This window comes from Oryzias melastigma, linkage group LG18 (genome assembly GCF_002922805.2).
Source record: "Oryzias melastigma strain HK-1 linkage group LG18, ASM292280v2, whole genome shotgun sequence".
In the NCBI taxonomy this organism is placed as follows: Eukaryota; Metazoa; Chordata; class Actinopteri; order Beloniformes; family Adrianichthyidae; genus Oryzias; species Oryzias melastigma.
In genome coordinates, this window is record NC_050529.1 from 14,574,278 (window position 1) to 14,588,823 (window position 14,546).

Here is a 14,546-nt window from a genome sequence, read left to right on the forward strand (position 1 = left end):
AAATTGTGTTTCGGTGTTTTAAATGTGTTTTTGTGGCATTTTTCTGATGGATAGTATGAAAATGAAGCTCAAAACTGTATGGCTGGTTAGCATCAATATTGCTAAAAAAATTTTGTAACATTAGGTTGGGTTTGTGAGAGGCTGTAAGCTAGCAGGAGAGCTTGTAAACAGGCTGGGGAAGGGGGGCGGGGTTGCTCGCCCAAAACTCAGAAGCTAATGAAGTACTGCCGCTCTGCAGAAATTGAGTCTTTTTTATTTATTTTTTGCCAATAAAGGTTAAAGTCCCTTAGAGACTCAGCTGAATGATGTTGTGTCTCCATCCTTGTGTCTGTTAAAGGTTCAGCCCCCAGCCCTCCAGGGTTCTGTGGAGCAGACTTTGATTTATTTGAACATTTATTTTTTTAAATCACTTGATTAACTATGTTTAGTTAAGTTTTATATTTTGTAATTTAGTATTTTGTAATTGCTAAGTTTAACTTGATTTTAAATTGAAGTGTATGTACATGTATCTTTAGAATGTTTAGGTTAGTTTTATATTTTATAATAGCATTTGAATTGTACAGAATTTTACGATTGAAAGTTTTCTTTATTTATTTCTTGTTTAAACTTAAATGGAAGTTTTTGGTGTTTTTTTTTTCTTTTTACCTTGTGGTGCTTTATTTCACAACTACACAAAACTGCTTGGTTGCCAGCCCTGCAGCGCTTTTTTTTTCTTTTTTTTTCCTTAAAAGGGTAAAGTCTCTTTTACAATTTATCAAAAAAAATGATTAGAGTGGGTGGGGTTAGTGGAATTCTTTGTTGCTTCCTTATTTCTTTTGACATTTGCTTATCAGAAATGTCAGGCACTTAAACAATGACACAATTCTTTGTGAGTCAAGATAAAGAAAAACTTGTGTATTTATGTCTTTGTTTCTTTATTCCTCCTGTCTGGGAATGTTTCTTTTTTTAATGTGTATTTGATGTTTGGTCTGAGTCCCGCGTGAGCTCCACTCACAGTGGGAGGGTCATAGGCCACACCCACTCAAGGCGCGGCTGCGCAGTTGTCAAACAGGCAGCCGAAGCACTACAAACATTAAGCTCCCTGATTCAGCCAGAAGGTGAGTAATTTTTCTTACTTAGACGAAGAAACCTGACTAGTTCTCTGCTCTGAAGTCTTTGCAAAGACTTTTGAGGCGTTTTTATTGAGCAGTTAACCCGTTTTAGAAAGCTGGGACCGGGAAAACACGAAGTTTTTAACTTTTAAATTAGGTCAGGACTTTTTTGTTATTGGCGTAGTTTACTTTTCGCTTAGGAGAACAGGAGAAAAGGATAAAAAATGACAAACTTGTATGCTTTTATGCTCAGGACTCAACAAAACGTAAACCAAGAGGTTTGTAAAGAGTTTAAAAAATTACTTTATTCTATTTATAAACTCGTTTTATTTATTTAATTTTATTTAAGCAATTTAACAATTTGCAGTTACTTAAAAACTTCAAGGGACTAGATTTTTGGGAAGAAAAAAATGAAGAAGAAGAAATCTTAATTTCGGCTGTACTCGTTTTAAAGGAGGATCGTCACTTTTTGCAACTGAATTCGTTTTCCAACACGACACGCCTCTTTTTTCCAGTTTGATCACGCTTTTGTTGCAACAGTTTACCTGTTTTGTTGTATTTGGCTGCTGGAATGAAGTCAAACCTCTTTCTAGAAGTCATGAATAATGTAGTCCTTTATTCTGAAAAGTCTCCACCCCGCGCTTCCTGCTGGAGTTACTAGGACTTCCTGTCCTTCAAAATAAATGTACACTGGAAAACCCGGTGGATGTTTTTTTTATTTTATTTTGAGCAGCATTTATTAACAGTAGCAAAATTAAATAAAAAATTAAATAAAGAGAGAAAATGAAATGTTAACATTTAAAAAGGAGAAGCAGCCCAGTTTAACCCAACTATGACTTCTCCTAAATTAAGCCAAATACAATTGTTTTGAAAAATACCAAAATGTAACAGTTCACATCTTTCAAAGCACTATTTCCCACATTTTAGAGAAAAGCGGAAGTATAATTAGATAACTGTTACCAAATATTCTGTTTCATGTTGAGTAAATGGGGAACTAATACATTTATTCCACATGTTGAAGGAATTTAGCATTTTTTTTTTTTTTGCAGTTTAGCTAAATTGTATGTTCTCCCCCATTTTTTCCTTTTATAGGTGGGTGTTTTTCTCTCTCTCTCTCTCTCTCTCTCTCTCTCTCTCTTTTGTAAATTGAACTTTCAATTAATTTATGATCTGTTTTGAACAAAAAATTGTTTTACTTTAAGGTCAACATTACAATGACTTTTGGATTACTTATTTTGCCATGGAAGGGAAGCATAATAAAAATAAGAATATTATATTAAAATTTACCTTAACTATAAACATTGTTTTCTTTATACAAAACTCAAATGGGTAAGAAAATGAGTAGAATAAATTCAGTAATATTTTTTTTCTTTTTTCAAAATTAGCAAAAAACTTTCGTAAGCTTGAAAACGACAACAAATAAAAGTAAATAATATAATATACAGAGCAGAATTAACTTCAAGCAGAAAATACAAGTACATTTTAGCAAACCAAAACATTCAGCAGCCATGAGTTAGTATGTTTCATTTGAGGAACAAGAAAAACATGGAAAACTCTCACTACTCAGTATAAAGCTTTCTGCCGTCCTTCAATTGACAGATATACATTTCTTTTTGCTATCCTGCAGGTCAGAGTCGTCTTCACTAAAAATGTCAAATAACAAGATCCTGCCTCAGATCCCCAGGCCTCCTAAACCTTCTTTGCCTGTACTAGGTAAGATATCACAGCCACACCCTCTACTTCCATCTTTGTTTAAATATGTTTAATAAATACTTTTTATCTTCCAGTATGTTCAAAGCTGATTTTTTGCGCCTTGCCCATCACTCAGATCGCATTAGGTGAGAAGCAGAACCATCGATGAGTTCTTAAGTTGATTCAAGTCAACAGAAACCCTGTCCGTCCTCCAGGTGCTGCTCACTTAGACGACTGTCCGCGGCAGCACAACATCCCCATCTATCTGATCGTGTCGGGGGTCTTTGCTCTGGTGCTGGGGGTTCTGTCTTGTCTGCCCTGCACTCAAGAATCTGAAGAGGGAAGAGCCCCCCCTCCACTGAGCTGCTTGTGCACAGTCTGGAACTCGCTGACGAGCTTCTTCCTCTTCTGCTGGTTCATCGCCGGTGAGTTCGAGGGACGGTTCGTCAGGGCGAACAGACTACTGCTGTGATGGACTGAGATGTATGACGGAGTCTCAGGGCCACCATAGAAAAATAAAAAAAGTGTGAGAATATAGTTGTACTAAAAGTCATAATATTACATGACTACTTAAAAAAATATGAGAAAAAGATCGTAATTTTACTAGACTAAACTTTTGAGAGCAAATTCATAATATTACAAGCCATGTTATTGAAACTAAAGTTGGTTGTGACGTTCGTCCACATTACTTTCTATCTAAATTAATTTTCTGTTGATGCCCAAAGCTGTAGTTTATCATAGGAAACTATGAACCAAGATGCATTCTGACCTCTGCTGTAGGGCTGGGTAGCAATAATAATTTCAAGAAACGATTAGATTCATCAGAGCCTGGATCAATTCAATTCCGATTTTTTTCAATTCTTTTCAATTAAATTTTAAGTTCACACAGTTTACATATTTAGACACATTTGTTTAGAAATACATGAATAATCTACTAAATGTTTGGAATATATTAATATTAATTTGATACAGTTCACAAACTGTAAGATTTATTAGTGAAATAATGAGATTGTGAACAACTTTCAGTGTTACATGGATTCTCTAAAGGAGAAGTTCTAACTAAAAGGTTCAGATCTTTAACATTGGAAACATTGTTCTGCTTCTCCTGGAGGGTGTTTCAGTTTGGCCACTAGGTGGAGATCATGCTATAGCAGTACACTTTTTTCAAGAAGAAGAAAGAATTAGCAAAAAACTGAGCACAATTGGTTATTTTAGAAAATATTTCCTTAAAAGAGTTTGTAATCTTCATACCTGTGAGTTTATAAAATATTCAGGTAGTCAGCAATGTATGTTTAGGTCGACTGAGCGTTAGCGTTAGACAACGATGTAATCGAATTACTACTTTTTTTCTTAAAATTTTACAACATTATTCTCATAAAATTATTACTTTTGTTTCCTAATTTGCATCTTTATTCACGTAAAATTACCTTTTTTCTCATCATTTTACGACATTAATTTTTTTACTTTTTTCCAATAATTTTATGACTTTACTTTCTTAAAATTATTACTTTTTTCCCCCCTTAATTTTACAATTTTATTATCGTAATTTTTGAGTTTTTTTCTAATAATGTTAAGTTATTCTCGAAAAATCACAATTTTTTATCCTAATTTTATAACTTTATTTTTTTTCATCTTTTACTTAGTTCTAATAATTTAGTGACTTTGTTCTCGTAAATGTAGTAATTTTCATGGTGGCCCTAATACTCTGTCGTAAGGATGGGTTATTTTTGCAGAAAGTTTTACAATCAGTTTAAAGGTAAAAGGTGATTCAACAGCAAGTCAAATAAATAAAAAAGATATTTTTATGTCAGCCACTCCTACCAAACACAAAGCCATATTTCCAAGCATATTAAGGAGAAAATTAGTTACTTCAACCAGTTTTTGGCAAATACATGAGAAGTCAGTCAGTTCTATGTCAGATCATATCATCCAGGTGCTGTGGGTTTGGTTTCAGTGATTGGGGAATCTTAAAATTATTCTAAATTGTTTTAAAATTGAAAGTCTTCGATAGAGCCTTCTCATATTGGGGGCAGGATTGTCCTAAATTAAGAGTTTTTTGGCATGTGAGAAACCAGCTCCAAAGGATTTACCTATATATCCTTTTGTGTTTATAAAATGTATCATAATTTATCATAAACTTATAAAAAGCAGATTTTAAAGTAAACCAGGCGGTTATTTTTAATTCAAATTGATACATTTAAATGTGTATTTATGTAAAAATAGGATAATGATTTTACTTTTGCAGCAAATAAATACAAACGAGTCAAATTGAAACAGTGAAACATATGTTGCTGTAACAATTGTGAATTTTAAAATAGCTAAATCCATGAAATAGAGTATTTCTGATGGCAACAGGCTGAAGCCGACAAACTCCTGCTTTGAATACTATCGTCTCTCTCCTGTTTGATAAGTGAATACACCCAGAGGAGGGCGTCTGCTCTGGTGTCAGCCTCTACCTTGGCACCCGTTGAATTTGCCTCGGGCTCAAACTATTTGCCAACATCAGTTAAGCCTCAGAACAGCATTTGAATGTTCTTTTGGAACCACATGAGAACTCCCGTGGGAACAGGAGCGCCACGTCGATGTGCAGCTCCTCCTTCTGGTGTCCATTAGATCTTTTGTAGTAGACAGAGACTCCCTGTGGAGGTCTTGACCTGAAGCCCACGTGTGACACATGGAGGCAGTAATAGCAAACTATTCCATGTAGTGGCATTTATCAACCACTAGGTGTCCATCTTTATCCTTTTTTGTTTTCTCCTTCTGGATTTATGCCCTTGATGAACCCCCTCCTCCTTTATTTATTCCTTGAGTGTTTGTGTAAAGTGAGTCAGAGGAGCAGTCCTTGCTCAGCGAGGGATCCGCCGCCACTGCGCTGCACCAACTGTCAGCCATGTGACGGCGGAGAGGACTCACATGTTCGGCCCGGCTGCCGCCTCTCGAGACCGACGGGATCCGCTTATCTGGTTTCAGTTCACACATTGGTGAGACGCTGCTGACTCATTTCATAGTGAACCGAGGCCAAACTGGATTTCATCCTGTTATTTATGAGCGTTTTACCGTCTTTTTAAACACACAAGCCTTAATTTTTACAGATCCACACTGAGGACGATTGGTGTTTTTAATTTCCTTGTGGCATTTGTCTTATAGCATATCTGAGTATTTCTTTATTCTAATGAATGTGAATCAGAAGCAGATGAAACAATTCTGTTTAAAAAGATTATATTCGTGATGAAGCGATTTGCTGTCCCCAGCTGCCAGCAACTGGAAGGCAGGTCAGGGTTACTCTGTGCCAACAGTCCCGCAACTGTTACGGTGGGGGTGTGGCCTCTGAACGAGCTCACTCCTGATTGGCAAGAAAGGTTGCCACAGAAAGGTTGACTCAGACCGATTTGGACCACTTTACTGCTTACTGAACTGCTCTGGTTCCAACATGGTGGCTTCTGTAAATGGTGACAAATTGACTTGAGTTGGTCGGAACGAGAATTAAGCCCTTTTCTATTGGTGATGTCACACTCACTCCATCCAGTTCTCTTGTACAGTCAAAGGTTTTAATGTTCTGGACCGCCTTAAAATGGAGGTTCTGTTACTGATAATTTTATTTAGTAGAAAATCTTATGAATATTTTAGATTACCTTCAATACCTTCTCCAAATTTAGTTTTTTTTCTCCCTTTTTTTCTCCCAGCCTTCAAGCTTAGCCACAGAGACACAGAAGCACCGTGGAAGCGGCTGTCGTACAGACTTGACCGGGAAAATCTTTCAATAATAATCATATAAACCTAAACATGGAGACATGATTACCAGTGGGAATTACTCGTAGCTTCTACCACATGGGGCCGCAGCGCCAAGCTAAGCAACACATTTTTTGACAGACAAATTTGTTATGCAATGAAAGAGGGGTGGGGCATGAGAGTTTGTCGCACGAATTGTGTTCAGTGTGAATGCATCTTAAACTGTGCTTGCCCTCCACTTTTTTTTGGGAGGATGTTTTTTATTTTATTTTTTTAGTTGGGGGATTAGTAAAACGTTTATTTGTTGTTATAGCAGCCAAAAAAATCAACGTTTCTGGGTTTTTACGTAGATTCTGTCAGGAAATCGTGGCGTGATAGCTTTGATCACTTTTTTTGTGAGAATTCAAGAGGATCTTTTAAAGTCTATTCTTTTCCAAAGGTAGAATGTGTACAATTCAAAGAGAAACCTGATAAACATTTGTAAAAAAATAAAAAATAAATAACATTTTCTCCTTCAAAATAAAACTCTTGGATTTGATTGGAAACATTACATTTGAAAAAATCAAAGCAACATTAATGCATAAACAAGAGAACCAACGGGGGTTTATATTTATACAAAGACGTATCAAGCATAGAATAATTAGGCCTAACCCGGATTATTTAATATTCAATTTGTGTTGTGTTTTTTCATCAGGTAATGTGTGGATTTACTCCATTTACGAGCCCGACTACAACAAGAACACGAACAGCACGGACTTGTACTGCGACAAAACACTCTACTTGTTTGCATTCTGGACCACAACTCTAGTTTACATCATGGTTGGCGTCCTAATGGTCATCGGGTGTTGCTTCCTTCTCTGCTTCTGCCTCTGTGGCAAGGCTGACCCCGACGACAACGTCTAGAGGCTCTCTGGAGTCGCACACCTTGCTGAGTTGCTCGCTGTTCAGAAATCTCCTTTTTGGTACTGGTTTCAGGAGACACTAAGTCTCCACCCCATTCTGGGTCTTCGACCTTTCCAGAACATGAAATGTAATATTTTTTTTTAATATGTAGCTCCTCCTATATTAACTTTTGCTCATTTTTGAGCTAAAATAACTCAAATTTGATCAAAAATATGCATTAAAACCCTGTTTAACAATCATGTTTTCCAATTAATAAATGTTTATTCTTCTGTTTGATATTTCAAAAAAATATTTGTTAGAAGAGGACAAACTTCATTAAAGGTTGAAATCATTCAGAAAACAATAAAATAACTCTCTTTGTGAAAAAAATCTCTGTTTTTTTCTGTTCTACAATGCAAAAGGATGATTTAAAGCATGAATGAACCATGAGGTAACACACATAAAATAATAAATTGAGATTAAAAATAATCCCAAAATTGGATTGCAATGGTTTTAATTGTTGCAATAAAAATACTGATGAAGGCAATAAAGCAAAAAGTGTCTACATCAAAATGGTAAACTTTGTTGACATTTTTAGTATCAGTTTAATACTGATAAACTCAAATTATTCAAATATCGTCCGATACTGGCTCCGATATATCGCCCATCCCTATTTTATACAAAACAAAAATGACTATTTTGAACATTTATGACTTCAAGGAGGTCACCCGTTAAACTGTCTTTTATTATGATAAATTTTGTTAAATCATGATTTTATATTTTTTTTCAGTAAACATGATCGTATTTTCAGGACTATGGGTCACGTTTTTTTTTTTTCTTCATAATTTAGCCAGGGGTGCGATTTATACTCGGGAACGATTTATTTGTGGTGTTTTCTTTTTGTTGTAGACATAAATAGGCTCATATATTTATTATTTTCCAAGTAAACACCGGTTGTTTCCTCTAACGATCACTAGAGGGCGCTGCATCATAAGTATTTGCTTCGGACAGTGGCAGAAGAATTGTTGGTATTGAGTTTGATAGTTGTGAGGATGAATAGTTCTAAAGTCTCAACAGCTCACAGAAGCAGAATATACTAGCTTCTACAATGCAGGAGTGCATATTTCTGGAGCAACTTTTGGATGGTATTGACAACTACAACAAATACACTCAGAAGTATATAAAGACAACCAGGGATAAATTGCTTTAGCTAAAAACCCTGTTAGTCGACAAAGATTTCAACTTGAGTATATCAACTATTATTGTAACAGATGGAAAATGTATTGGACGACTGAAGAAAACCGAAGACGTTTTCCAAAATCTAAAACAGTGGATGTTATCCGCATATGTATTTTAACTGTTGTTCAGATTGCGTCGATGTTTGGATTTGTGTAGCATGAGTACAAGCGGGGGTGTTGGATTGCTGTTTAAAATGTACTCAAGTGAATTTGACCTGTCAGAGAAAGTAAGTTTTTGTTTTCACCTCTAAGGGGCGCTGGTTGATAAACAGAGATGCATATGATGTCGTCACATGATTTTCTTTTTCCCTTCAGTTTTTGTTATGTGGATTTCTGAAGGAAAATAAGTAGGCAAGAGGAGCGAAAGATGATTATTGCCTTTTTTTTCCTTTGAGTTCAACACCAGGGAAGTTGTTCAACAAGTTGAATGTTTAAGAGTTAGACCTTTAAGAATACCCCTCCTGACCTGTTATTACACACATTTATTCCACTGATTTTTCCTAAATTTCTTATTTGCTTCATATAAGATGATATAAAATGATGTTTATGTGTCTCTTGATTAAAATAATTTAAAAAAATCTACGTTTTTAAAAATTTCAACTGGACAGTTTCTGGTTTGAAGACGTTTTGCCTCTCATCTGAGCAGCTTCTTCACCTCTGTCCGACTGGTGTTGAACCTGCGGTTTCAGATCAACACGTGGCTCTTTTATCTCTCCATTGTGGCTCCTCGGCCAAACATAAAATAAGTCAGAGAGACTGCTGACCAAGACATGTTGACCATCAGAGTCAGTAGCTCCTTGCTAATGTCTACATAACCAAAACTATCTAAAGAAAACAAATAACCAATGCCGCAAACTAAGACTACCACAAACTAAAATAACAAACCCAGTAGTGTAAGACTATCAAGGACAAAAAGAAAAAATGGTTATATTTAGTGGAAGGATTTTTACATGTACAATAACTGTTAACACCTTCATAAGGATAAATCACTTGAATTCAGTATGATTTCCTTGCCAATTCTCAAATGGCTTGTTTCCAATAAAGTGGGCCTTCTCTCTTCTCTTTCTGGCTTCCACCACTGTCAGCCACAGGTGGCTGCAGGCGGATTTGTCAGCTAAAGTGCTTATTAATAACATTACAAATGTTTGGAAGTTCCTTTGTTTCATTTATGGTTTATTCATTGATGGTGGCTTGTCGGATGTCTGCAGATCCCGTTCATGAAGCAGTCTATATCCCTGAAACTGTTCATATCCGCTCCCTTAGAGATAGGGTGAGAAGCCGGTCTCCCGGAGAAAACTTGGAGTAGAGCCGCTTCTACTCCTCATTGAGAGGGGCCAGGTGAGGTGGCTTGGGTATCTGGTCCAGATGCTTCCAGGACGTCTCCCTCGGGAGGTGTTCCAGCATGTCCCACTGGGGGGAGGCCCCAGGGCGCGCTGGAGAGACTATGTCTCTCAGCTGGCCTGGGAACGCCTCAAGGTCCCCCCGGAGGAACTGGAGGAAGTGGCCGGGGAGAGGGAAGTCTGGGCATCTTTTCTCAGACTGCTGCCCCCGCGACCCAGTCCCGGATGAGCACAAGAAGATGGACGAATGGTCACAGTGAAAAGGCTCTATCGATGTCACTGTAATTGAGCACGTGGGAGTGCTAGTGACAGGAGGAGGCAGTAGGCAACACCCACTCATGGTGTGGCTGCACAAGGTACAAAAAGGCAACTGTCAAGCGTAAAGTTGTCAAAAACTCAGCAGCTGCAACACCAGCACTGAACTCCCTGATTCCGTCTGAAGGTAAGTATTTTTACTCACCTAGGTCAAGAAACCAGGGGTCTTGAGACTTTTGCAGAATCGTTTTTAGCCTCTTCTGGAATAGACAAAGTTTCAAGATTTGGATAGGACTTTCTTGTTACCTCTATAGTTTGTTTTTCTATTTTTAAAAAATGGAAAATTAAAAGTAAGTAAGGTAGAGCAGGGATGGGATTAAAGAAGTTTGCTTTCTCTTACTCCTTTTCAAGCAAAAAGCTTGGGGTTAAAGGAATTTAAGAATTAAAAACTTTATATTAAAAAGGAACTTTTATTGCTAGGCTGTACTCTTTTAATACGATCTTCATTTTTGCAGAACGTCTGGAATTCTCAGTTTGACCTGTGTCTGTGTTCTCGCCCTATCATGATTTTCTTGTTTTCTACTCATTGTTTCAGAGCTGCTGGAATGAAGTCAAACCTCTTTGTAGAAGTCATGAAAAATGTAGTAAACTAATTCTGAAACTTCTTTGTCATCAAATCCCTTCAGCAATTAAAGTAAATTGGCTCACCAGTTTCAGCAAAAAGCTTTAGCAACTTTTTTAGTTAGATTTGATTTGATGAACAAGACAGACATGAAACATTGAAAAACTCTCACTAAACAACACAAACTCTTCTGCCTTCCTTCAGTTGACAGATGATGAACACTGAGTCTGTTATCCTACAGGTGAAAGAAATCTTCACTGAAAATGCCTAATTTAAAGGAGATGTCTGATAGTATCAAGACTTATGAACCTACGGTACCCCAGCTGGGTAAGATACCAGAGCCACACGGTGTACTTCCATCTTTGTTGACAAAATGTATTTATATAAACTTATATTTTCTATCTTCCAGTATCTTCAAAGCTGTTGGCTTGCATCACGAGCATCGCTCATATCGTATTAGGTGAGAACCAGAACCATCGATGAGTTCTAAAGTTGATTTGTTTCAAGCCAATTAAAAACCCGGTCTGTCCTACAGGTAGTGTGTACTTCGAGGACTGTCCAGTGCAGCACTACATCCCCATCTACCTAATCGTGTCGGGAACCCTTTTTCTGGTGGCGGGGATTCTGACCTGCCTGCCCTGCAAACGATGTGGAGAGGATACCGAGTCTTCCAAGCTAGGCAAATTCTGCTGTGTCTTGAACACGCTGATGTTCATCGGCCTCGTCGGCTGGTTCATTGCTGGTGAGTTTCTGGGACAGTCGGTCGGGCAGAAGAGGAGGGTTGGTTGTAGCCTCCATCCACATTATGTGACGACTAAATCCCTCAATGCCGCCATTTCTGGTGTTAGTTTATCCTAGGAATGTTCGGTATGTACCATAATGCATTTGAACTTCTGTAGCTATACTGCCGACGGCATAATCCACTCCTTGTGGGTCAAGAATCTTCTTTTACAGAAAAAATCTTTTCAACCTCCTTATTCTTATAATAAAATAATGTAGACTCACTAAAATACTTAGTATTTCCTTATTTGTGTAACCAATGCTAAAGTAACCGCTTACAATGATCTCTAACTCTATCATCCTTAAACACAGTATTTATTCTTGTAAATTTCCAACATTTTGGACATAATTTTAAGACTATTCTGGTAATTTGCAACTATATTCTGTAACGCTTTACAGCGTGTGTCCATCATAAACTACTAAGACATTAACAAGTATTTGTAATGTGGTACTTAGCTGCCAATAAAGCTGCCAATTTCTTAGTATGATATGATGTAATTCTTCTATGATTTTGACATTTTATATTTTGTTATTATATAATTTACTTTATTCTAGTAAAATTTTGACTTTTTTTCTCATAATTTAGCTGTGTAATTCTCATAAAATTAAACATCTCATAGTTTCACAACTTTACGACTTCATTTTTGTGAGATTACAACTTTTTAAAGAAGAATTTGAAATTATTCTTGAAAATTTTTTATTTTTTTCTCAAAACTGCTACAATGTATATATATCTAAATAATTTCTTTTTATAAATATACTTATTTTTCTGTTGGCCCTATTATTCTGTTTGTTTCAAGTTCTACAATAATGTACGTGTTTGAAGATAAAAAGTTACAAAACCGAAACATAAATTCATGAAAAATAAAAAAGATATTATCACGTTAACAACATGTATCAAGCCATATTTCCCAGCACAAGAAGGAGAAAATTGGGGTCTTCAACCAATTTTTTGGCAAATATGTGAGATATAAAAAAAATGAAAGTGAGGAGAGAAGTTTGAAGCTATTTCAACCTTTTCCTTTTCTTTTTCTTCATCAGGTAACGTGTGGGTTTACTCCATTTACGAGCCCATCTACGTCAAGAACGCGACCACCACTGAAGTGTACTGCAACAAAACGCTGTACTTGTATGCGTTCTGGACCATGACCATAACGTACATCTGCATCTGCCTCTTCCTCCCTTTGGCGCTGTGCTGCTGTCTCTGTGCCTGCATTTGTAATAAGTCTATGTTTGGGTCTTTTGGAGCCAGGGTTCCCACCAATCCAGCCCCTTTATGATGAAGTTCAGAAATGTCCTTTTTGGGTTGGAGGAAAAAACATCTGAAATGATTTTTCTCAACATCTTTAGAAGGTGTTAACTTAATCTCTAGGGGGAATTTTTAACAGGTTTTAGAAGATATTAGGTGTCGGTGATGTTCTCATTCTGGGTCTTCTACCTCTACAGAACACTTGTTTGATTTATTTGTGCTTCCTAAAAAATATATATTCTTCTCTTCATTTTTTTTTAGCTAAAATGATTCAGATTTGAGAAGAAACATGTATGAAACCCTTCTTTCTAATCAAAATGTCTTCAAATTATAAAATGTTGACTTTCTGTTTGATATTAAAAAGCTTTGTTTGTTTGAAGATGTCAAACTACATTAAAGGTGGAAGTTATTCAATAAAATAATCCTCTTTCTGTGAAAAAAAAATCTCTCTTTTTTATAACTTCTACACGCTGAAATGATGATGTAAAATGTAAATGAAGCCATTCTCTATAAGGAAAAGCACAAAAATACCAAACTGAGATGATAAATAATTCCCAAATTAAATTGCATTTGAATTTTTGGTTTTGATTGTTGTAAACAATCAAAAATACCTTTTAGAAATCAATGAAACAAAAGTATATCTACACCAAAATAGCTAAATTTGTTTTTTAAATTCCAACGAAAATACAAAAACACCCCAAAATGCTAATAAATGGGAGTTGCATGAATGAAAATCCGTAAATATTTTAAATTATTTTTTAACAATGTGAAATTTGTGAGTCACCAACGTGACATTCATTTATGACTCCACTGTGTTCTGATGATGAAAATGTGGATGATTTATTGCAAAAATTACATTTAAACACGTTTTTTGTTCGAACTTGTTCGACTGCAATGCTTTGTGGTCTATATTCACTAATCTAGTGAGCATCGATGCATGTAAGTTTTTCATAAAGACTTCTGGGATATTTCTAGTGCACTGGATTTTGGAATTCAGACAGTTCTTGAAAATGGCAAATGCACTAAATAGTGCACTATATTTTATTATATTTGGGGAAATTCGGACATACCTTATGTTTTTGGTGGAGGAAAATGAACTATGTAAGTTAGAGTTGCCGCGCTAGCTTGTTGTGTACCCAAAGTTGGACACCATATTGGATATGTCAAGATGCCTGTTTACTGCCGTGCTACAATTGCACAAACAAAAACAGTAAATTATTATTTTCAACTGATAAATGAGAACTTGTAGAAATTGTTGTAGAACAATCTGAGTGAGTTTACTCTCAATAGTGAATACTTAAGCTGATTTTATGGTCATTTTACTGTATTTGCTAAGCCGTATCTCATTTCTTACTGATGTATCCAATATGGTGTCGCTCTTTAAGTATCTTGGAGAATAGGCTAGCATAGCATCTCTATCACTGGTGGACATGTAAAGAAAATGAAGCTTAAAAATACATTTCTGAGCATTTCTTTGTTCATATTGTTGTGAAATCAGGAGTAGACGAAAAAATGCTGTTTGACAAAACAGCATTTTTTTGTGACATAAAAAATACACTGGGCAGGTCCCAACCTCCCTGCTCTGTTCCATTCTGATTCATCCACTTCTAGATTCTCCGATTGTCAGAGCTGGCGTCTGGCTTAAAACTGAATGTGTTGATGGCTCCA

The 14,546-nt window shown here is 36.2% G+C and overlaps 2 protein-coding genes across 2 annotated transcripts; both read left to right on the forward strand.

Moving 5' to 3' along the window:
* The first annotated feature begins 980 nt into the window (after positions 1–980).
* On the forward strand, positions 981–7,896 carry LOC118600065 (transmembrane protein 272-like). Its single transcript, XM_036216732.1, has 5 exons — positions 981–1,097; positions 2,719–2,804; positions 2,879–2,929; positions 2,999–3,208; positions 7,207–7,896. The coding sequence occupies exons 2-5, from the start codon at positions 2,741–2,743 to the stop codon at positions 7,413–7,415; spliced, it is 534 nt and encodes a 177-aa protein (XP_036072625.1). The 5' UTR covers positions 981–1,097; positions 2,719–2,740; the 3' UTR covers positions 7,416–7,896.
* Positions 7,897–9,886: 1,990 nt separating this feature from the next.
* Positions 9,887–13,297, forward strand: LOC118600064 (transmembrane protein 272-like). The gene is made up of 5 exons (XM_036216731.1): positions 9,887–10,414; positions 11,091–11,176; positions 11,259–11,309; positions 11,385–11,591; positions 12,671–13,297. The coding sequence occupies exons 2-5, from the start codon at positions 11,113–11,115 to the stop codon at positions 12,907–12,909; spliced, it is 561 nt and encodes a 186-aa protein (XP_036072624.1). The 5' UTR covers positions 9,887–10,414; positions 11,091–11,112; the 3' UTR covers positions 12,910–13,297.
* The last annotated feature ends 1,249 nt before the right edge of the window (positions 13,298–14,546 follow it).